A 23711-nucleotide genomic window follows, 5' to 3' on the forward strand; every position below is an offset into this window, starting at 1 on the left:
TGGATGGACTTTTAGGTCCCTTCCAACCCAAACCCCTCTGTGATTCTATAAATAAATCCATGTCCTCCACCTTGTGAAGAGACTCCAACCCAAGCAGCTGCACTGTGAGTCTGTGGTTCACCAAGGCAGCAGGGGGGATGTCCCCAGGGTCCCCTCCTGCACCCAAAGGTGTCCCCAGAGGGGAGGGCTGTGCTGCTGTGCCCAGGACCAGGCTGGCTGTGCTGACTCAGCAGCACACACCCTGTGTAAATGCCTGCCAGCTGCTGCCCCGGCCGCTGTTTGCTCAGCCCGCACTGCTGTGTTTGCCTTTGGGATCACGATGGAAGGAGATGGCCTTTGGTCCAGAAAATGAGGCAAGGCAGCTCCAGGCACCTGCCTCAAGGATCCTTCAGCATCTCTGCTCCTCCAGCTCCTGCCCAGGCTGCTCAGTAGCTGCAACCCACCGGCACTGCCCAAATTAAAACCTCCACAGAGCTCTAGGAGCTAACAGAAATATACACTTGCCACAGCATAACCCAGCTGCCATGCAGCCAGGAAAATTATTTATTATCATTTCCTTGCAACAGAGATAAGGAAAAAAGGCACCCACCCTCCACAGGTGCAAACAGCAGCAGCTGCAACATCCACGTTGGGATCTATGTACATCACAGTGTAAAGTCCACCGGGGAAAAAAATTCAATCCAAGTTTTTTTTAAAAAGCACCTCACAACCTAAAACCAGGAACCAGAAACAACAAAGTGGTTGAGAAAATAGGTTGGGCCCCTCCCTCTTGCTATAAAATACATATTTCTAAGGCGACGTTTCACAAGACCAGAAGCATGGTTCCTAAAGAGTCTGAGCTTGCAGCCGAAGACACCGCACAGGCACAAATCCCACGTGAGAAGCTACTGCAGGCACGAGAACCTCCACCCACCCTGTGGCCTCAGTGGTCAGCATAGTCCTTGGTCTCCACCCCGGTCTCATTGAGCACCGTCGTCCTCATGATGGCCTCGGTGACCGCGTAGGGGTCGCAGTTGGCCGCCGGCCGCCGGTCCTCGAAGTAGCCATAGCCATCCTGGCCGACCTGGCGCGGGATGCGGATGCTGGCACCTCGGTTGGCCACGCCGGCGGAGAACTCGAAGATGTTGGAAGTCTCGTGGTGGCCGGTGAGGCGCCGGGAGTTGTCCCTGCCACCCCGAGGGTCGTACACGCAGATGTGGTAATCGTGCCGCTTGCTCAGCTTCTCGATGGCAGCTTCGATGTGCCTGTGGGAGAGGAGACGGGGTTCAGCAGGTCTGTTTGGGGGTGTCACCCCCTCCTCCTGTGCAGGGACAGGACGGCCCAGGGAACACCCTCATATCATCAGCTGCTCTTAAAATAATGAGCTGGGACAGCCCCAGGTGCAGCCATACAGGTAGAGAAACACATCCGTATGGCCCAGGACACCCCCAAACTCCCAGGTACATCACAGGGAGCCCCCAAGGGCTCACTTGAGTCCTGAGATTCCCCTTGAGACCCCCCCAGGACTCACTTGAGACCCCCCTCTCTCCGCATCTCCTCAGTGCTGTAGTTGGTGTGACACCCGGCGCCGTTCCAGTTGCCGGTCATCGGTTTGGGATCCAGAGTGGCCACAACCCCAAAGTCCTCGCAGACACGGTGAAGGATGAACCGAGCCATCCAGAGGTGATCCCCCATCTCAATGCCCTCACACGGGCCCACCTGGAATTCCCACTGGAAGGGGCGAGCAGATGCACAGGTAAGGATGGGACAGATGAGTGTGTCCCCAGCCACCACATCCCTGCCAGTCCCAGCCTGGGCTGTGGCTGAATGCTACCCTTGGGATCACAACAAGGATGGGGAGCATTGAGTCAAGCAACAGGACAACTTGGGCATGCAAAAAACAATGGGAATAAACTGTTCATCACTATGTAGAGCAAATCAGACGGGTTTTTACATCAAAACAGAGCTAAATGAGCACCATGTCTGACTGAGGCTGGAGCTGCTGTGAGCAGGACCCCCCAGCCCACACTGCAAACAGGGCACAGGATTACCAAGGAGCCTGTTAGTCCTTCCCAGTGCTGCTCCCTGCCTGGCTGGAGCCAGGGTTGCACCACCCACGGTGACTAAGCACAGGGTGACGTCTTTACAGCTGCTGGCATGGTGGAGCCTGAGCCCAGGATGCCGAAGGCAGCCAAGAAGGACCCTTAAGAATTTGGGGCAAACAACGGGGTTAGTAAAAGTCCTGCCTCGGCTCCACTGCTGATAAGCTGCCACTTATCACCACCACATCAGCAGCAGGGGAGTCAGCAACCCACAGTCGGTCAGTCTGACCACCTGCCTAGTGCAATCAGGGGCTCTCTGCTGCTCACTCCTAGATAAACCCAAATCCTCCCGACTGGTCCCCAAGGCCACGTCCCACCCGAGCTTCCTGGTTCCCAGTTCCAGAGCAGGGCTCAGACCCCATCACTCTACATGTTCCTGCAGCCTGTCCCTGGCTCCCATGGGGCAGCTCCCAGCTCTGCTCCAGCTGAGCTCTGCAAGGAGCCCAGGCTGACTTCGGAGAAAATCAAATGCACATTTCCATTCTAGCAGTGCAGCTGCTCCCACCTAAGCAAAACCAGCGTGAGGATTCGATGTTGCAGAGCTGGGAGTGCTGGGTTATTGCAGCCTCACATAACTCCTATCCATCACTGGGAATGGGCTGCCTGAGGCCATCCACACCTACCTGGGAGGGCATCACCTCGGCATTGGTGCCACAGATCTTCACCCCCGCATAGAGACAAGCCTTGTAGTGGGACTCCACAATATCACGCCCATACACCTTATCTGCTCCAACCCCACAGTAATAAGGGCCTGTAAAGAACAAGGAATCACCACCCAAGGAAAATTTCAGGGAGCAACAACAGCATTGTAGCATAATCCCACACTCTCAGGTACCTTTTGCCATGGGCAGAGGATTTATGGGAATTAAAATTATGTTTCTCTCCACAGGACATCAACCACTCACCCTAGCACTAGGACTAGTAGTGTGAATAGTCTGCAACCTCAGCCTTATCTGGGCAGTTAAATAATACTTGTAACACATCAACTGGGAGGCGGCCTCGAGATAAGGAAAGTTTGGTCTGCCCAGGGGCACCTCCCTCACCCTCTGAGCACATCAAGGGTCTGAGATTGTTGTGACAACAGCTGGCATTGTTCACTGCCAGAAAATCCAATTCACTGGGGTTTGATATCTTCCTCATTCAAGCAGGTCAGGCAAAGATCTTTTCCCCGCCTGGGGAAAAGGAGATGTTGCAAGCAGCCAGTCCACACAAGAATCAGGTTGGGAAACCTCTGGCTCTCTCCCAGTAGGCAGCTAAGGAGCTGGCTCGCTGCTGCAGGAGGGCACAACACTGCCATGCCAAGCCCTTTCCCCAACAGCCAAGGGGAGGAGGTTTTTCCAGCCCGATTCTCCAGCCCTTGCCAAACAAGTCGTGCAGCTGAGCTGTTTGTGCAAGCAGGGTCCGGCAGGAGCGGCGCGGCTCACGTGAGCCACAGGGCACCAGGTGCTCTCGGCAAACAGCCCCTACCTGGGCTCATCCATCCCTGATGGCAAAGCTGCACCCAGGCTGGGGATCGGGGAACTGACACCACCCAGCACCCCACAAGCAGCAGGGCAGGAGCTGAGGGGAGATTTTGGGCTGGGGCAGGGAGGGAGCTCTTACCCTGCGGGCCGGGGAAGCCGTTGTCGGGCCAGCCGTAGGGGTGGCCATTGATGCCCAGCAGTGTGTACTCCTGCTCCATCCCGAACCAGGGGTGGCTGTCCTTCACCAGGTCCATGACTTTCTTGCATGTGTGTCTCAGGTTGGTCTCTGGGAACAGAGAGCTCCAGGTTAGAGCTGTGCTGTGAGCCAGCACCCACCACACTCAGCTCCATCCCACTCTGAGACTAAGGCTTCACCACTGCCAAGTGCTTCCCACAGAAGCCTTACGGAAATCATGAGTGAATCCCCCTTCCTGCTCACCAAATTCCTCCTCGCAGTTACTCCATCACCTCAGCATCAGACCACAGGTCAAGAGGGTTTAATTACGCTGTGCCCCAAACCACTGCTGATGGTCCATGAACATCCTCCTCCTCTTACTCACTGAGGAGCATCGCCCCAGCGCCATCCTACAGGCATTCAGCAGATCTGGGAACAGGGGCTTCCATCACTCCTTCACTCCCATCCTCTTTCTACCAGACTCATTTTAATTATCCTTATCCTTCTGCAGCTCTGTGATTTTGGTTAGCATCCAGACTAGCTGGCCCTGTCTTGGCCTTTTGAGGTGCTCAAGGCAACTGGGGCTTTGCCAGGAAAACACAGATAGCAGAGAACTGTCCGGACATGGGACAACGTGCCAGGCAAGGTAAATGAGAGCTTGGACCAAGATACCAGCAAAAAAAAAAAAAAACACCGCCGTGACAGGGACATGCAAGCTCCAGGCTGTACATTCTGCCTTAACTTGCAATAAAACCCCAAAGCAGCTACAACAGAGAATGGGGCAGTTGCAGATGGGGAGCAAGAGTAAGACAATTTCTTCTCCTGAGCTCACGCAGCCCTTAAAGCCCACGGAAAGCCACCACGGGAAGGGCTGGAGGGTGCACCCCTCTCACCATCAGGGCTCTGGGCTGAGCTCTCTCTGCCCCACGAGCCCCAGGATCAGGGGCTCTCTTTACGAACTCCTCCAGTGGAGGATCTGCTGAGCAGGAATCTCAACAAGACACTTCCCCCGTGTCAGGACACTGCTGGAGGTAGAATCGGCCCCGTCTTTCACCATCCCAGCCCGCAGCCCCCGCTCTCCCGGCAGAGCTGCATCACCCGCAGATGCTCGCTCCCTCCCCCTCACACCCAGCGAGGCACAGCCGTGCTTGAGTGGCAAATATCCGGTTATTCGCCGGCAAATAACCCCTCCGGGAGCCCCTCAGCGCGTCCCTGCAAACAGGCTCCTTTTCCTGTGTCTGGGGTTTTATCAGAGGGACAAGACGGACTGCAGACTCCTGTGACTGCAGAATCGCTGATAACACCGGAGCCGCGCGTTCTGGGGCTGTTTACAAAAGGTCGTTCTGAGTGAGCACACGCCGTCTCAGCATCTTCTCCTTCCTTTTCTGCGGCCTCCCTCCCACCAGCGAGAAGAGCAACCACAACCCCGGCACGTTAAACCCCCCGCACTTCCAGCCCCTGCTCCCCCCGGGGCTGGGCGAGCTCGGGCTCAAGAGCCGGGAGACGCCTTCGGCGAGTGAATGAACTAACTCCACGTCTCGCTGCTCTCCTCGCCCAGTGCCACTAAAACAGGTTCCTGCAAACAACCACCACCAGCAGCGCTTGGATTTCGGAGCCTCGGGCCAAGTGCTCAGTGCTCAGCTGTGCCCCAGGGCCAGTGGTGAGGAGTAAGCGGCCCCTGGAGGACACGACACCCTAAATAATAAAGGGGTGACCCTCGGGAGCTGGGGGTGCTCACCTGCGGGTTTCCTGTTGTACTTCAGCACTTCGCAGAGCACCAGCTTGTTGGGGTCCAGGCAAAAAGGGTCCCTGAACATGCAGACCGGCACCAGGAACATGTCACTGTTGGAGCCCTCTGCCTGTGCCGTGCTGGAGCCATCGAAATTCCACTCGGGGACATCTGCGAGGCAGGAGGGGGATGGAGGTGGGAGTGAGTTTGCGAATAGGTCCACATACTAATTGTGCCAAGTACTGGTGGCTTAGATCCAGGATGGAACACCCAGAGGGCACCGAGTTCCATGGGATGTCAGCCACAAAGATTTTCTTGCACATCCCTGGAGCCCATCGGTGCTCCCTGAGCATCAGTGTGTTCACGCCCCAGCACCATCAGGCACTGGCAGGATCAGTCCCAGCCACTCCACTCCCTCTGCCAAACCCTCACCCAGATGCCAACACGTCTCCGTGCCTGGTTGCCTGGCGGAAAGGGGCGAGGAACTCACCCTCCCCTTCCCACCCAGCACTAATAGCAGAGATTAGCGGATTAAACAAACCGCAGGGACGCAGGTTGGATATTTACCCTGCTGCTTGGTGCAACCCCACTGGACAGCTGCAACAAGTATCCCCAGTACCATGCAACCAGAGAGCCCGGCCCAGCTCCCACCGCCCGAAGCACCTCAGAACTTTTCCCAGGCGATGCTCAGGGCCCAGCAGCACACCACCCATCAACCAGAGGGACGAGCAGCCGCGTTACCTTCGATGCTCTTGGGCTCCTTATCGAGGGTCCTGCTCTTGCAGCGCACGCCCTCGCCGCTGCCGTCGATCCAGACGTAGGTGACCTGAACCCTGCCATCCTGGGGCAGCCTCATGTACTGCTCCCGCACCAGCTTGTTCAGCCTAGAGCTGTGCGACACCGACATGGCGACGGCCCTGCGAGGGCGCACAGGTGAGAGCCACATCACCCCCGGCCCATGTCCCCAAGGGGATTTTACAAACCAACCTCCCAGCCCATAGCAAGCCACCCCAACGCCCCCGCGTCCCCCGGCGGGACTCGAACCCGCGACCCCCGCGCTCACCGGCCCTGCCCCAGCGCTGCCCGCGCCCGCTCCGCTCTCCTTTAAAGGCGCCCGCGGTCGGGGGGCGGCGCGGAGGCGGCTCCGCCCCGGGCCCTGGCCCACACCTCCGGGACACCCACTGAGGACGTTTAGTATTGTTTTCTTTTCTTACAAAATATAACTTATTAAAAGCGACAGCTATTGCGCGGCTAAAGTATCGCCTTACTTTAAAAGTAGTGAGTTATTGGCTAAATAACTTATTGTTTATTTAAAAAACCCCAGGTGTTACTCATTGAAAATTATATTTGCCACCTCCGGTCCCTTCTCTGCGGGCCCATTTGGCCCCTTGCTTGTGTAGGGTTCCCCTCGTACACGTGTGCAGGTGTTTTTCTCCCAGCGCTGCTAAGTCGCTGTCGGGAGGAGAGCTGTGGAGGCTGCTGGGTTGTGCTTCCCCCAGCACCCCAAAAGCCTGGCTTGGACCGTGCCCTGTGGGTGCGTAATGGAATGGATCTGGGTGCCTGGGTGGTCCTGGGGATATCAGTGCCAACGAGACGCCTGGCGACAGGGGCAGCCAGATGGCCGAGGACTCGGGCAGGCAGATGCCTGGCAGCCCTACCACTACCTCAGTCCCCCCATCCTGCCCGGACACCCCAGGAATGACCCCTTCCCACCCGGCTTCAGCCCCATCGTGGCTGGAGGACTGGGTGGGTTTGCCCCCAGGGTTTTCCTTCGAAGGGAGGAAAGGCTGAGGGGCTGCAGGGAGAGCCTCTGGGAAAACACCGCAATCTCCTGCTTCAGCTCTTCCCATCTATAAGCCGCTGAGTTAAAGCACAATTTTTAAGCACCAGAGCGTAGTAGAATCTCTTTAAACCCCCAAACTATCCACGCTCAGTACATGCTCTGCTGGAATTACAGTCAGCTAAAAATCCTCAGTCAAGAGGTGTGAATTTGAGTCGATTATTTCAATATAGCAGCAATTTCCAGCTATTGAACCGAACGCAGATCCAATTAGGTGAATTAAACGCCTCGCTGCCTTCCCAGTTTTCCACAGATCCTGCGTGAGGCTCCCACGTGTCGGAGCAGACAGACCCCAAACTTGCCAATGCACAACCAGCACGGGCACAGCCCGTGCCTCCGGGGTTTATCTCAAATACTCACGGATTTTTTATTTTTTTTTTTCTGGTAGGAGGACAAGATTCCAAACAACCCCCTTCCCCCAGCAAACGGCGGGGTGAGCGCGCCTCGACTCTCCAGCTTCGGGTTTCAAGCAGTTTTTCGATGTTACAAAAGGAGAAAAGACTTAAAGGCACGACTGGGCTCTAAAGCAGCTGGGTTTTTGCTAATTCCCCCAGTTCTTAAGGCAGACTCATGCTTGTGGCTGCCTGACTCACCCCCAGGAATGTTTTTCTGCAAAACAGCAGGGCAGCTAAAAAACCTCTTCACGGTTGATTGCCCCCCACAGGACATCTCCTCCCCGGGCACTGACCCAAGACATCGGCTCTGTTTTTCTTCTGAAGGTGTTTTGGTCGCGCAGGCAGATAAAGAACCGGGAAGAAACCTGAAAGCATTTGGGATTGCACAAGAACCAGGAAATGAGATTGGCAGCGAGAGAAGCAAAACTTAATTAGCAATTTCGGTGCCCGGGCGGTGACATCAGTGGCAGCGGGCTGCGGGCGGGCCAGACGTCACCCACCCCACAACTCGTGGGCGCTGCCCCGAGCAGAGCGCCTGGGAAGGCGGCTGGCACACGGGGATGTGCCCAAGGTCCCTGGAGCAGCGGTGACAGAGCCACGCAGGTCTCCCCCGTGTCCTTGACGCTGCCGCGGTGCCATTCAGGGGCTCCTGCAGCCGGAGCTGGGGTGCAGCTCGAAAGCAGTCACCTCCCTCTGCGGGGTGCTTTAGGGACACATCCACGAATGGGGCTGCAAAGCTCAGCATTTCCTCATTCTTCTTTGGAAACCGTCCCGGGGCAGGAGGAAATGCACCCCTGGGTGTGCAGCCCTTTCCCGGAGGCGTTGCGACACTGAGCCAGCGCCGTGCCGGGGAGGCGCCAGCGGCTTCGCCGGATCCTTGGCTCCCTGCTCCCATCTCCATCTTCATCTCCATCCCCCTAGGGAGCTGGAGCCTGCGGGACCGGCTTCAGGGCTGGAGAAGCAGCGGCTGGTGCTGAGCAGGAAGCAAAGAGATGGATCTGCATCCCTCGGGAAGGATCGCAAACGCCTCCCGAGGAGAGGGGAGCTGCATCCCTCGGAGACAGCAGGACCAGCACCCGTGTGTTCATTGTGATAGGAGGGTTCAGCCAAGACCCTGCACCTTCCTGACTCGGCTGGGTAGGGGAGACGCTCATTTTATTCCTAGTGAAAGCTCTGGCTTCCTTCCTGGATGTGCCCACCTGTGCAGAAACATCCCGGAGCTGGAGTGGGCTCAAACCCAGGGAAAAAGGAAACCAAATCTAGGCTGAGTTAACCTGGATTGGGAAGCAGAGCTCCTCTGTGAGCAGCTGGAATCACTGAGCACTAAAACCCCCAAAAGGGGAAGACAGAACAAATACCAAAAATCTCTCACCTGGTCAGAGCCCACCTGCCCCAGAAGGGCATACATGGTGAGTTTGTGGTGTTTGGGGGCAGCAGGAGCAACAGCAACCTGTGGGTGCACAAGTGTTGAATCACAGAATTCGTAAGGGTAGAAAAGTCCCAGCTGTTACCCCCGCACTGCCAAGGCCACCACTACACCAGGTCCCCAAGTGCCACGGTACCATCCCACCCCAAACACTGCCCCTGAGGCAGCTCGCCAAATATACAAAATAATTTCATACCAAAAAGGATTTTAATAAGCAGGAAAAAGTGTTTCTGCTCTGTAAGGTTGGGCACCTGCTTAGTCAGATTTTCCTGGGATCAAGCCTTACCTCACCACAGCCCAGTTCCAGCCATTTCTATAGCAACAACCCTGTTACACCAGTAACAGCAAGCACAATTCACACCTGGATCCTCGAGGCACTGGAATAACATTTTACCCCAAACAAGCCCACGCTCTGCAATCAGTGGGCTCCTGCCTGCTCCGCTCCATGCCAGGTACAGTAAATATTAACTGAGGCTCCCGACTCAGGGAATCAGTGACTGGCCCAAGGTCGGGCAGGCAGTGGAGGCGAGGGCAGGAAAGGGAGCAGGGGTGTCCTTGGAGAAGTAAAAGGTCACAGGTTAAATCTCCAGAAGACTTTGTGAAGCCTAGAGCTGCAGCAAAGGGGTTTCTCCACATAGAGGACAGAAGGGAGAGAAGCTGATTCTGCTTTGCTGCTACAGCCCGGACCCACCATCACCTCTGGTGCCATCTGGGATGTCATCCCAGTGCCCACAGGGATGCAGGATGAAGCAGGGCTGCTCCCATTCCCAGTGTCTTTTTCTGGGGGGGTGATGGATCAGTCTGGACCCATCCTAGGGAGACCTGGCCAAGCCTAAATACTTCCAGTTATTATCTCTCTGACTTTGAGGCTTTATCAGCCCGAGCATTTTCCAGCCTTGCCAAAACACACCAAAGATATTTTTTGCTTTGATAGGATAGTAATAAACCATTAGGAAACTTTTCATGTTGAAAAACTTCAGTGATACAACAGTTTTACCACATATGGGTTAAACATGGACTGATTTACCTCCTGGGGTGACTTTTTACACCTTCCCCTGGTGCTGGGCAGATCAGGGGGCTGGGCCTTGGCTATCAGATTCCTCCCCACACTTGCCCAAGAAGGTTCGTCCCTGGGCACAAAGCAGGGATTTTTGGCTGAAGAGTTTGGGTTTTACTCTGAATCATCCTCCAGGATTCAGAATGCTGCTCAGAACTGAGGGAGTTTCTCCCTGGTTTTAAACCCCTAAAGCACCTCCGAGAGCCCTGGAGCACGGATTCCCCTGGGAGAGCATTCCCTCTCCCCAGGTTCGCTGGGAACATCCCGGGCTGGTTTCTGTCCTGCCAAACAATTTGGTGGGGAGATTAGAGGGAAGGCAAAGAGCAGGATCGGCAGGAGGAGCCCGGCACAAACACCATAAAGGGATTAGAGGGGCTGGGGCAGAGCAGGTGGGAATTCTCCTGCATGCACTGCGCTGGAAGAGACGGCTTTTTCCAGCTGAGGAAACCGGAGGGATGCTTTGGAGGAAGGTGGGTGGCCCAACAGGGCTGCAGGAACGGGCTGGGAACGTGCAGGGATGCGGCAAGAGGTGCCCAAGGTGGGTCAGACACTGAGGGGTCCAGCAGAGACCACCCAGTGCCCAGGGGGGCTGCGCTGGCATTCCCTGTCCCCTGTACTCACTCACTTTTACACTTTCCCTGCAAAATAGCTGAACTGACAATTTTCTTCTACAATTAAAGCACATTTAGACAATGGCAAATCTCCCTAGATTTGCACCCGAACCGCTTTGCCTTCATTCAAGTAATGATGCCATACCTTTTTCTGTGCACACACATATACATACATATATATATGTATGCACATACGCATCATTGTTTATGTCATACTTGAATATGCCTGGGAAACCCACAGTCCCAACCCAAACAGCACTCAGTGGCCACCAAAGCACCCAGCACCAACCCTGTAAAGCTGAAATCCTTCCACCCACACAGGATTCCCTGCAGGGATTAGGAGCCCTCATCCCCTCCAGGGATTCCCCTGCAGCCTCAGAGGTCTGTGTGAAATGCCAGTGCAAGCCAGGCTCCCTCACAGCACAGAGCTGCATTGGGGTCTGTTTGCAGAAAGCTCTTATAAATAATTTTCACCTAATCAGTGAGGTTGGAAAAGGCTCTGAGCCTCCTTTTCTCCAGGCTGAACAGCATTTTGGAGGTTATTTTCAGCTTCAAGGGGGTGTGTACATTTGTAAGGGTATGGCTGCTCACCACAGACAGCAGAAAGGGCTCAGCAGAGCTGCCCTGAGCATCTCATGCAGCTCCTGAGCAGCCCCACTCCTCCAGCCCACAGACAGAATAAACCCCAGGTGTAAACCCCAAACAGCTTCCCCTGACAGGCTTTCATTTGAATTTAATTTATTTATTACTTTATTTATTACTTTACTGCCCTGTGACAGTCACTTCAGGCTGTAGGAAAAGAAACTGGGGGAAAAGGAGGGGGCACATGACACATGCCCAACCTCAGGAAATCAAAGTGAGAGGGAACAATCTCCAGCCAAACAGCTGATTGCCAGGGCAGGAAAAGCAGCAGCACAGGCAGGAATAGGAGCACAAAACCCCCTGGGTAGGTGATCAGCTAGGCTGGATCTCACCCAAACCTTCCCTGGGATCACTCACAGGCAGGAAGGAAAAGCTGTCTGTGGACACAAACCAGGGCTGCCCCAGCTCACAAGGGAGCAGTGGTGCCAGGGCACCACAAAAGGGACCAATTTCCCTGTGATCTCTGCAGAGAAGGACCCAACAGACTCTGACTCACAGAGGGAACTACTTTCTCATCTCTGCAGAGACAGAAACCATGATCTGGAGCTCCCCACATCGGAAGCAGGAGCCCTTTCCCAAAGGCTCTCACCCAGCTCTTGGCTTCAGGGAGAGGACAAGTGGCAGAATGAGAGGAAAAGTTGCACCAGGGGAGGCTGAGGATGGATATTAAGGAAAAAAAAATAATGTAAAAGTCTGTAAAGCACTGGCACAGGCTGCCCAAGGAGACTGATGGAGTCACCATCTCTGGAAGTGTTCAAAGAAATATGTGAATGTGGCACTTGAGGACATGGTTTAGTGGTGAACAGTTGGTGGTGCTGGTTTGACAGTTGGACTTGATGATCTTAAAGGTCTTTTCCAGCCTTAATGACTCTATAGTTCTACAATCGCTGCCCTGTGACATCCTTCCCCAGACTCCAGCCAGATTCCTGGGATGCAATCCCTGGGAATTTTAACTAGCAGCATTTATTTCAGCAAAGCTAAATATCAAAAAGCTCAAAGTGCATCAAAGCTCCCATAGCAGCAGAGTGCTCAGAGCAGAGTCTAAACAAGGGAACCACCAAAAAGATTAACTCCCTTTTAATGTAAATACAATTATCTGCACCAGCAGTGGATGCAGCCGGGCAGGTCACAGCCTCCTCACCCAGCTGGTTTCCCAGCCTGTATCCTGTTTGGCAACCCCATTTTGCAGCCTTACACAAATGTAAAGCTTTTTCACTTCCCTCCCTGCCCACACTGAGCCCTGGCTGCTGCCAGCAGGACCTTCAAACCAGCACCAGCACTTTGTTTGTCAGAGTCATGAGGGGATTTTTCCGAAGAAAAGAGGAGGAGACTCCTCGCTGGTGGTTTTTGTTTTCTCAGGGCTTACCCAAACCCAGTGCTTTCCTCAGCAATGTCATCTCCTTGCAATCACATGATTTCAGGAGCTGGGACTTTCAAAGGGTAAAAGAAAATTAATTGAGCACTTTGAAGGCAACTTTAGAGCTTGTAGGGTTTGGCCTTTGATACAGAACAAGGCTGCCTTGAAGAGGTGCCATGTCTGAGCCTCTAGTGCATCTGGGGAGGTATTCTGGGGCCAAAAGGTTTGTTTTCTGCTTATTGCAGGCCTCTTCACAAAGAAAAGGTAAATTCTGGCAGGTTCCTGCAGAGCAAAGCAGCCAGATGTGCTTCAGCACTTTGGCACTGGGCTTGAACTTCAGAAGCTGTAACTCAATAGACATCCTACAAAGGTACAACCAGAAGCTCCCCTTGGTGGGGCTTTAATGTGAATTTATACCAAATCAGAGCCCTAGAGAATCCCTTGTTCAGGGTGAAGACACTCTCTAAGCACTTCATTTTGGCCTTGTTTAATCCCTTTTGAGAGTAGATTTGTCCAGAAGGAATTCCTTTTGCTTTCCAGCAGGGCATCCCCATCCATGCTGGTTCCCATCCCTTTCCCAGATGAGATTAAGCTGACACAGGTTTGTTTTCCTGCCACAGCAGCAGCCACTCTAGAGTTATCACCCCACCTGGATGCTCATCCCGAGCTGCCAGCACCATCCCCTCCGGACAACCCCAAATCCTGTCACTGCCCAAATCCTGGAGTCCTCTCCCAGTACTGATTGGGATGAGCTGTTGATGTAGCCCCACGTCCTCACCTGCCCCTCATTTACTGCCCAGCAAGACCAGGGACATTACTGATCCTGTGGATTTGCTCTGTCTCAGCATCCAAACCCAAAACTTGAGACTGGTGACGTGGGGCTGATGAGCCCTGAGGGGCACAGCCACGCACAGCAACCCCCAAATCTGAGCCTCCAACCCAAACAGTGAGGTCCAACACCCCAGCAAGGCTGGAGACACCCCAGCATACCTAGAGCTGGTCCCTGGGAACCTCTGTGTGCAGCTAGAACAGTGGCACAGCCAGCCCCCATTCCCTGGCCCCTTTCCCTGTTTTACTCCCCAGGATGGAGCAAAGCACCCCTCCAGCACCTCTCTCTCCAGCTGCCCAAAATCTGGCAGTGAAATCCCCTTGCAAGGAACAGCTTTGTCTCTGTTCTCCCCCTCACCTGCATCTCCAGGGCTGTCGGCTCCTGCACTGCCCCCCCGACAATCACCTCACACCTTAAATCACCTCCTCTTCCACCCTCCGGCCTCTCCACGCTGCGAAGTCACTAATTACCCCTTGGTAAAGAGCCCAAAGAGCTCTGGGATGTCCCTGATGGGCTCAGTCTCTCTACAGGTGTCATTTCCCCCCTTCCCTGATGCTGCTGAAGGCAGAGGCTCTGCTGCCCTCTTGGCTCAAGCGACCACAGAACGAATGAGGAAAAGTCACAAAGGAAAGTCAAATTTACTGTTCTGTGGGACCAGGAGCCTGTTCCAGCTCTGGGCAAACCCTGGGGGTGCTTCTCTGCCCCTTCTAACCAGACCCAAACCCTGTTCCTGCCCACAGGCACTGCCCTGAGCCCTGTCCAGCTGCTCCAGCCCTGCTCTGGCTGGGGACAAGTGCTCTGGCACTTGGGGACATGGGAGGGCCACATCTCCTCCCCACAGCACCCAGCCTGGGGCAGACCCCTGCTCCAGACCCAGGGACACCCTGACTCCTCCTTGGGGACTTGAGTTTCTCAGCAGCTCTGGCTGCCTGGAGAGCAGGATGGTGCTGGTGCAGTGTCCAGCCCATGGACACAGATGTCACTGTCACCTGGGGACAGGGACACTTCCCCAGCTGTGCTGTGTCCGGCACCCCGGGCCGCCGGTCCTGCCCAGGGAAGGAGAAGGACACTGCACCTCATTTAATCAGTAAATACTGCTCAGGTTGTCCTGGCTGGAGTGACCAGGGCAGGTGGTGGCAGCGAGGGGTGCAGAGGGTCCCTTTATAGAGAACAACCCCATGTACAGACCCAGACCCTCTTCAGCCTCCCAGGGCCAGGCAGGAGGAAGAGGACGAGGGCCCAGGGGGATGGATGCAAGAGCCAGGGCAGCTCGAGGGAGGCCAAAATCCCCCATCCCACAGGGAGGTGTCTCTGGACTCCTTGGGGTCCACTCACCCCCCCCCCCCCCCAGACATCCAAACACAATAAACCCCAGCCTGGAGGGAGGCCCATGGCACTGGGGATCCCAGGGTGCCCACCCAGAGCCAGGGGAGGCTCGTGGCCACCCTCACACCCACTCTGGGGCTTGTGTCACCCATCCCAGCCTGGCAGGGATGGAACCTGTTCTGGGCAGGGCCCCGGGCTGGGGTGTGCAGCCACCTGTCCCTCACACCTGGCTGGATGTGTTTGCTCACACCTGACCCAGCTTTGGGCAGGAGGGAGCAGGGATGGGGAAAGGTGGGAAGGAAGCAGCCCCTGCCCCAGCAGAGCCAGAGCAGCCCACTGGGAGAGCCCAGGAACAGGGACCATAAACCAGGGAATCGTGCTATGCCATCCGTGGGATCTCCAGCCAGGAATGGCATCAGCCACAGTGACACTGCCCATGGCATCCTGCTGAGGAAGGGATACCCTGTAGGTGTCACCAAGCCTGGGCACAGCAGGTTTTGAGGGAGCCATTCCCAGGCTGCTCCCAACCCTGTCAGGAGCCCTGGACAGGAATCCCCTCCTGGTCCCTCACCCAGGTGCCACCCACCTCCCACCCCTGGTGGTATCACCTGCCTGCATCTGGGAGTGGACCTGGAAAAATAACAGAGTCTGGAGCCAGGGACCAGTGTGTGACTCCAGGCTGTGTTGGGTGGCCCTGGGGCAACCACCTGGAGCTGCTGCTGGGACAGTGCCAGTCCCCTGGGGCACTGCTGGCTGAGCCCCCTTTGCCCCACGGGCACCCTGGGACCCTCTCCCCATCACTCACCTCTGCAGAAATCCAAAACAATGTGATTGGCCCTTACCAGGCAGCTCCCAGTGCTCCCAGCAAGGCTCCAGCAGCACCCTGGGGCTGGCCAGGGCTGCTCCCTCCCAGATCACCCTCCGTGCCACATCCAGATGGCCCCAGCAGATGGGATCATCACCCCCAAGCCCCTGAGCAGAGGAAAAAATCCCTGACATGGCTCCCCCTCCTCAGGATGGGTGATGATCTTCAGCAGAGGGCTGGGAGGGAAACTGAGGCACAGGGCTGGCTGGAGGAGGTGAAGGAGGAAAAACCAGGAGTTTCTCTGGACATCCCCCAGGGACCTGTGTGATAATCTCATGGCAGTGGCTGGCACTGGTTTTCTTGGCTCATCATTTTTTAGCTGGGCTGGGCTTGGAAAGGCTGGTACCCCCTGGGCCAAATGAACATTGTGGTCTTCTGGGAATAAACTGAGGTGCAATGCAGCCACTGATCACCCCATTTCTAGCAGAAATGGATTTGGGATGATTTTTGCTGGTTTTGGGGGGACTGACCCCAGCAGGGGCCACAAGCCAGTTCAGCATGGAGCTGAACACAGGCCAGTGGGGCAAATCTCAATGAATATGGTTTTTTTTTTTTAACCAAAACTCATGCCTGGGACATCCAAAGGCACTTTTCCATACAAATACCTCTTGTAAATATTTATCCTGCTCCCGCCCCCATCAACAAGCAGCCCTGGAGGTGCTGGCAGACTCGAGTGGCCTCTTGCCAAGACAGGAGCTTTTAAAACTCCTTTTGTTTGTGCTCAGAGCAGGAAAAGTCACCAAGGTCCTGGTTGGCAGGTCACAGGAGACCTGGCCTTTCAGTTCCAGCTCTGCTCCCTGCCAGTCACCCTTGATGACTGATTGACCTGCAGATTTTCCCATGTCAATTTTCCAGCTGTTTTGGGTGCAAAATAAACTTGAAAATGCAGCTCACCCCCTCCAACATTGCAAAACTGATTTGGTGATTTGGAGCTCTCATTCTTGGGGTCTGAGCTATTGGGTCTGGAGGAGCAGCGAATGAATGGATGGAAAACTGGGGGAGTGATTGGGTGGCAATAGGTGGCACAAAATTTAGTTGGCAGCCAGTGACTGATTCCATATCCCAGGGGTAAATCCTAGAAATCCTGGCTCCTGTCCTGATTAACATCTTCCTTAGTGATCTGGATGATGGGGCAGAATATCCTTTTGACAATTTTTGCTGTTGGCACTAAACTGGGAGGGATGGGTTATGTGACAGAGGGACCTGGACAATCAGGGAATGAGTTCAACAGGGAGGAAATAAAAGTTCTGCTTCTGGGGAGGGACAAGCACCAGTACATGCTGGATGGGGGAAGGAGGGGAGGGGGCCAGGGAAAGGCAGGAAAGAACTGGGGGTCCTGGCAGACACTGGCCTGAACGTGAGCCACCGACAAAGGCGATGGGACCCTGAGCTGCCAGGTGTTGCCAGAGGGCTGGGAGAGGTGATGTTCTGTCCTTGGAGATGCTCAAAAGCCACCTGGATGTGACAACCCTCTCTGGCTGACCCTGCTTGAGTAGGAGTTTGGACTGGGTGACCTCATGAGGTCCCTTCCACCTCCACAGCTCTCTGGAGGAAAAATGAATCTTTCCCAAGAGCCCCCAGCCAGGGCAGCATCCCATGAGTGCAGGCAGAGTGGGATGAGTTTTGGCAGGGCACGTCCATCCCTGCTGTGGTCAGGCTTTGCCAGCTCAGCAACAGGAAGCACCTTTGCAAATCACCACCTAAAAATGTGGGTCAGTGGCCACCGTTCCTGCTGGGCTGGAGGCTCTGGCAGCTCGGGCTGCCCACACACACCAGGCTGGCACTGCTGGGATCCCACAGCAGTGGGACAGAGCCTCAGCCCTGCACCCAGGGCTTTCCCCAGCCCTGTGTCAGCAGCCTCCTCCCCTGGCTGACCACTGGGCTCTGACATCATGGAAAACCTCCCCGTCGCTCATTATCAGTATTAATATGCAAATAGCTGATGTTTCCTGGGCAGGAAGGGTTGTGGGAAAACCAGGGAATGTGCAGAAGGAAGTTTGGACTCTTAACTTTCTGCTGAAACCCTGAGCTGTGGCTGTAGGATCTGTTCCTAATTCCCTACCAGCAGTGATAATCTGGATTAACCAAGGAATTGTGTGGTCATGCTCCTTACAGGCACACAAATACATCTCAGAAAGGCATAAGGAAATCACCTTAAAATACTACAATCTTAAAACCATTTACCTCTAAGTGAATAGGGACCATATTCCCAAAAGTTCCTTTAAATCAAACATGTTTGGAATGGAAGGATTTTGCTGGAGCTACTAAATGCTGAGTAGCTGCTCAAACTGAGGAGAGACAAGAGGGTTTGGAAGGTGCTTGGGTGAGGTTTTGGGGTTTAAATGTAGCCTGAGCTACCACTGCTTGCAGGACTGTAGATAGATTTTAATTCCTTGTTATTTACCATGCCCGGGAACAATTCTGGTTTTCACAGTTGCCTGTCCCAAGGGAATCCCTAATGAACAGTTAGTTAAGAATAAAAAGGTGAATGTTGACTAGTACCAAAATCATTAGAGTTATGCTCCCTGGTGGAATAAAAAAGGATTATCCTGAATAAGTTCCTGCCCATCTCTTGCTCAGCTGAATGTTGAAATATGAGGCTTCCTCTGTTTGCTGGGCACTTTGGCAAATGTGGGCACAGGGACAGAATTTTTTCCACAGATATGTAGTAATGTCCTCTTATTTATGCATCAAATCCCTAATTCAAAAGTATTTCCTCCTCTGAGCAAGAGCCCAGATCCAAGATGCAGTTAGCTAGCAACAAGATTTACCCAACAAGAGTGTTCTGACAGCAGGGAAAAAACACCTTTCCTCTGAGCTTGCCAGGTGAATGAGAGACACAAATTCAATTAAGCTTCACAGCAACCCCAGTGAGGCAGGCAGGTGGGGATTAATCGAGGAATTAATTAGTACAGAGAAGCCAAGTTAGAAAAAAAAGTCTGTCAGTCACTTCTGCCCTGCCCTTGATACCAGGTTCTAGGAAAAACAGGTTATTTGTAGGGTTACCTTAGGCACACCCCAAACCCAAAATGGGGTACTTGGAACAAAAGCCTTGATGAAAATCCCAACTATTGCCCAGCTCCTTTTGGGAGATGCAGAATTGCTTCCTCCCATCCTCACTGCAGCATTTTTCAGAAACCTAAAGCAAATCCAGGTCTCTGTGCCTGGCTTTGCTGATGCAAAAAGCAAATCTCAGTTTCTCAGTTAACTGCAGGTTTTCCATTGAAAGAGGCAAGATGGAAAACAGAAGGACAATTCAGACCAATCTGAGGGGTGGAGAAGTGAAACGTGGATCCTGTGTCATGCTCACAGGTTGAGTTTACAGCAAATCCTAAAAATAAACTCTGACTTCTAAGGTGTTGCCTTACCTAGGGAGCATTTTCTCTCTCTGTCCCCTGTTCTAGTCCTCATTTCATTCTCTTCTTTCCCACAGTTTGGATCACTACAACACGAGCTGCTCTGGGTGGCCAAGGGACAGCCAGGGGTCTGGACATGCTTTATTTTCCTTGTGTTTGGGTGCTGGATACAGACCCACACAAACCCTGCTCTTGATGGAAGGGAAAAAACACAAGATATTCAGAGGCAGGAGATTCATGGCAGTTTTCACTGGACTTCCTCATGACTGTAGCTGTAAATTCTTTCCCTACTTGCACACAGTGAGGTCTGGGTCTTCAGCAGTGTAAAAAGTCCCACATTTGGGAGATCCAGACACCAGTACAGGCAGGAGAGGTGCATGGTCAGAGCTTCCTTGCAGCCCAGGGAGTCCCTGCCCACAGGAACAACCTCTCAGTAGCACTGGAGGAACAGGGAGAAACCCCAAAGTCCTGCAGTGCTGCTCCCAGGAGCTCTGGGACACAGCAGGAGGAGGAAGCTCAGGGTCTGGATCTCCATCAGCTGTCCCATGAGATCTCCCAGGAATGTCTGGGTATGCTCCTGGGCCTTTCACACTCAGACAGTGCCCAGCATGTGTGAAACGAGACAGCAAAGCTCCTCAGAGCTGTCATCAGCAAACGCTTAAATCAGGAGGAGGGTGATAAATGTGGAGGGCGATGCCAGGGTGAGCACCCAGCTCATGCTGAAGGCAATGTCTCAATGCAGGAGGTGGCAAGGACTTCCCCAGGAGGTCACAGCAGACAGGAGAAAGCACCAAGAATGCATTCATCATCTGGAGCAGATCAAAGATCCCCGATCCTGGGGACCTGTGGCCAAAAGCTGGTTACTCTGTGTTCTGCCTCCACAGGACACCTGGCAGGCACAAGGAGCTAAATCTTGCTTTGCACGTGCAAATACATGACTTTGTGGGAGTCAGTGTCAAACCCACTGTGCTCAGCTTGACATCTCAGAACCATGGAATACCCTGAGCTGGAAGGGACCCACAGGATCACCCAGTGCAGCCCCAGTCCAACCCCAGCTCCAACAATCCCCCCTGTCCATCCCTGGCAGCGCTGTCCAAACGCTCCTGGAGCTCTGGCAGCCTCGGGGCCGGGACCATTCCCTGGGGAGCCTGGGCAGTGCCCAGCACCCTCTGGCTCAGGGAAGAACCTTTCCCTGATCTCCAGCCTGGCTCCTGTCCCTGTCACAGGGAGCAGAGATCAGTGCCTCCCCCTCCTCTTCCTCTCATGGGGAAATGGTGACTGTGATGAGTCTCCCCTCAGTGCTCTCAGCTGCTCCTCATATAGTTCCTCTCAAGGCCCTTCACCACCTTCATTGCCCTCTTTTGAACACTCTTTAATGGCTCAACATCTTTCTTATAATATTTTAATATCTTTCACATCTTGTAGTGCCCCAAGCTGCCCCCAGCACTGGAGGTGAGGCCACCCTACCCCAGGGCACGACAGTGCCACAAAGGAAAGGGCTGCACAGGAAGTGTTCACCACCATCACTGCTGAGGAGGACATGAAACAGCTGATGCTGTTCCTGCTTGGCTCCAAAAGTGTCTGCACCAGCAGCTGGGGGAGGCTGGCTGGGGACACAGCGTCCTCCCAGGCTGCTGCTCCCATCCAGGACGATTATAACCCCGAGGTGAGCCAGGCTGTGCCAGGCTCCTGGTGGCAGCAGGACAGTGGGTGAGGACTGAGGCTGTCACAGCAGCACCGGCTCTGCTGCCAGGGACCCGGCTGCCCCTTTTTGGGAAGCAGATTTCCAGCCCATTTACCAGCTGTGAAACACCGCCCTGGCCACTTGTCAGCCTCCCGTTCATCTGTGGCTGATCCCGAAATCTCATTGTGATTATATTTAGGCACTTGGATTTACACCCTGGCTCTTGTGCCCATTGCTGCTCACCATGGCTCTGGGCTGTGACCGTCACACGTCCCAGCACCTCCCCAAAGTTCTCAGGGCCACTGTGGGATAAGGGCTCTGTGTCATGATGCTCTGAGCCTGCCCTGCACCACATCCCAAGGGATGAGGGACAGATTCAGGGTGGAAACAGCCTGAGGGCATTTTAACATTTTAACACAGATGCGTTTCCAGAGAGAGGCATCTTTGCTCTCTCCTGGTTTGGTCAGTCAGAGATACCTAAAATGAACCTGCCCCTTCCTTGTGCTCCCTGCCATGGTGGCAGAATGTGGCTTGAACAGCTCAGGAGGGGCTGGGAACCACTTTGTCCTCAGCAGGACTTCCTGAAGCCTGGCTGAAACAGGGCAGCATTTCCTCATTGTAGCCTTTAACCCCCATTTGGGTAAATTTGGGAGTCTAACCCAAAGGCTCAGGGAATGCTGATTTTATTTACTAAGGACAGTGGTTCCTAAGACAGGCAGGGCTATGGCAGCCTTTAACCCTTTACTTTCCTCTTCCTTTCACTGCCCATCCCAAAAAGTGAACCTTTCTAAATCGAGGGCTTTTTGATAATATTGCTGCCTTCTGACACCACCATTCACAAGGCTGCAGAGTCCCACCCCACAGCAGAGACCTGGGAACAAGTGGGTCCTTTCTTTTCTACCCAAAACTGTGACAGCAATCAGCTCAGGGTGACAAAAATCCCCAAGGTCACAGGTTTTATTCCCCCACCCCTCCCCAGGTGCCATAGCCTGGCTTCAATGCCTACACTGTAGAAAGCAAGCTTTAATATATGCATTAATTCCTTCATGAAAGATGCACGGGGTCTGTACTCTGAGTGAGAGGAGGAATTTTGAGTGGTAAGAAGAAAACCCCTCGGAATTACTACAGAATTTGAAATGGGATTTAAGTTAAAAAGGCAAAGCAGAAAAAAAAATGTTACTTTTTGTCTAACTTGAAGAGGAATCACACAAACCATTAGCCATAAACTTGTCTGGAGAGCAGCAGTAGAAATACCCCATGCCTGGAAGTATCCAAGACCAGGCTGGACAGGGCTTGGAGCAGCCTGGGGTAGTGGAAGGTGTCCCTGCCCAGGGACAGGGGGTGGAACAGGAGCTTTAAGGTCCTTTCCTACCCAAACCAGTCTGGAATTCTGTGATTTTATAGTCAGGGCTGATCTGGATGTGAAGGGGAAGAATCAGGACCCACATTCAACCCTCCAGCTCTGAGCATGACAAAAGTTTTTCACCCTTTCTGTAAGAAACCCCTTTACCTGTGGCAGCCCTTACAAACCCCAACAGTGTTGGGGTGACACCCGTGGAAAGCTTTGCCTTTAGAAATAATTCCCGCTGAGGCAGGATATTAATAAAGCACCACACAGAGCCCCAGGGGACACTTACCCTCCTCCCACCAGGGCCAGGCTGTGGTGCAGCCACTGGCAGAGCAGCAGAAACTCCTTCAGACTCCCCAGGCAAGAAGGGATGGGCAGGAAGAGGGAGTTCCCAGCTGTACAGTGGATGGGAGATTTCAGCACTGAAACTCCTGCAGCAAAAGCAGTAGCTGGTTTACAAAAACAGATGGGTTTTGCTCAAAATCCCCCAGAAGCAGGAGCCTGTGGGCTTGGAGACGCCGTGAACGGAGCACGGTTGAGGATGGAGGTGAAAGGGTTTGGCCCTGCTGAGAGCAGGGTCCAGCCAGAGCAGGAATCACGGAGGAGTGCAGAGCTCAGCAGGGCTGGGCTGGGCTGACATCACCTCCCAGACTGCAGAAGCAGCAGTGCCAGGTGAGCTGGGCAGTCAGGGCTGCCAGGTACTGCAGACACCCATAAATGTGAGCGGCTGTGACCTCAAGGGCAGAATTTGACACCAGCGGGGGGGAGTTGCAGCTCCCTGGCTTGACCTCAGCTGCAGCTCTGAAATCCAGCAGGTGTGGGTGCAGCTTGGCCCAGTGCAAGCTGCAGAGGGATGGGATCATAAGTTGTGGATGCAGAGCTGTGTCTCCAGGTCACACCAAATGCCCTAAACAAGCACCAGATGGTTGGTCAGAAAATGGGAACTTCTGAAAATGTCTTCCTAGGCAAAAGGAAATCCCAAGAGGGCTTTGCTGAGGCGTTCAGATGATGATCTCCAGTTTGTGGACTCCAGCAGATCCAAGCCCAACCTGTGAAACTGCCTCCACCTTCACTGACACCAACTCTTTGCTCTGTAAGGCAGGACACATCCACAGCTGAGGTTAAAAGCCCAGAGAGTGAAATCCCGATGCTCCCTCCCAATGAACTCTTTGAGACCTGATGGAAACAGTCCCTGCAGGAAGATTAATCCATGGATGGTCCAAACCTGATGATTTAAATTCTCCCTGAGCTCTCCTGTGAGCAGCTCCAGGGTGACCAGGGTTTTCACTGACTCACTGTGAAAGGGCTGCAAACTGAAATTCAAACTAAAAAGGAAGTTTATGACAAAAGTGTGGTTTAGGGTGCAGCCCACAGAGTCTATTTTGAGCAGAGCCAACAGCCCCCACAGCCTCGTGCCCCAGCTGAAGCCACACGAGGTGACTTCCCCCTGTTTCCCTCAGGGGAGGCTGTACATCATGACCTGGAATATCCATAAAATGCTGGTTCTTGGGGGTTTTGGGGTATTTT

General features: G+C 54.0%; 1 protein-coding gene across 3 annotated transcripts; it reads right to left on the bottom strand.

Moving 5' to 3' along the window:
• Nucleotides 1-504: 504 nt before the first annotated feature.
• LOC134051580 (glutamine synthetase) lies at nt 505-23444 on the bottom strand. Of its 3 annotated transcripts, none has more exons than XM_062505404.1 (7): nt 22474-23444; nt 6190-6365; nt 5458-5619; nt 3684-3830; nt 2705-2832; nt 1511-1710; nt 505-1244 (listed from the first exon to the last, which is right to left on the bottom strand). In XM_062505404.1, the coding sequence occupies exons 2-7, from the start codon at nt 6353-6355 to the stop codon at nt 923-925; spliced, it is 1125 nt and encodes a 374-aa protein (XP_062361388.1). In that variant the 5' UTR covers nt 6356-6365; nt 22474-23444; the 3' UTR covers nt 505-922. The 3 variants fall into 3 exon arrangements, with proteins under 3 accessions (XP_062361388.1, XP_062361389.1, XP_062361387.1); XM_062505405.1 differs by lacking the exon at nt 22474-23444 and adding an exon at nt 6512-6532; XM_062505403.1 differs by lacking the exon at nt 22474-23444 and having other exon boundaries at nt 6190-6429.
• Between the last annotated feature and the right edge of the window lie 267 nt (nt 23445-23711).

The sequence above is a fragment of the Cinclus cinclus genome, chromosome 19 (assembly GCF_963662255.1).
Source record: "Cinclus cinclus chromosome 19, bCinCin1.1, whole genome shotgun sequence".
NCBI lineage: Eukaryota > Metazoa > Chordata > Aves > Passeriformes > Cinclidae > Cinclus > Cinclus cinclus.

Excerpts from the sequence above, each read along its gene's own strand:
- LOC134051580 (XM_062505403.1), bottom strand. The coding sequence starts at position 6,394 with ATGTGGCTCTCACCTGTGCGCCCTCGCAGGGCCGTCGCCATGTCGGTG. Across the intron at positions 5,620-6,189 it reads GGAGCCCAAGAGCATCGAAG|ATGTCCCCGAGTGGAATTTC; the intron begins GTAACGCGGCTG and ends CCTGCCTCGCAG. Across the intron at positions 2,833-3,683 it reads CGGCTTCCCCGGCCCGCAGG|GCCCTTATTACTGTGGGGTT; the intron begins GTAAGAGCTCCC and ends TGTTCTTTACAG.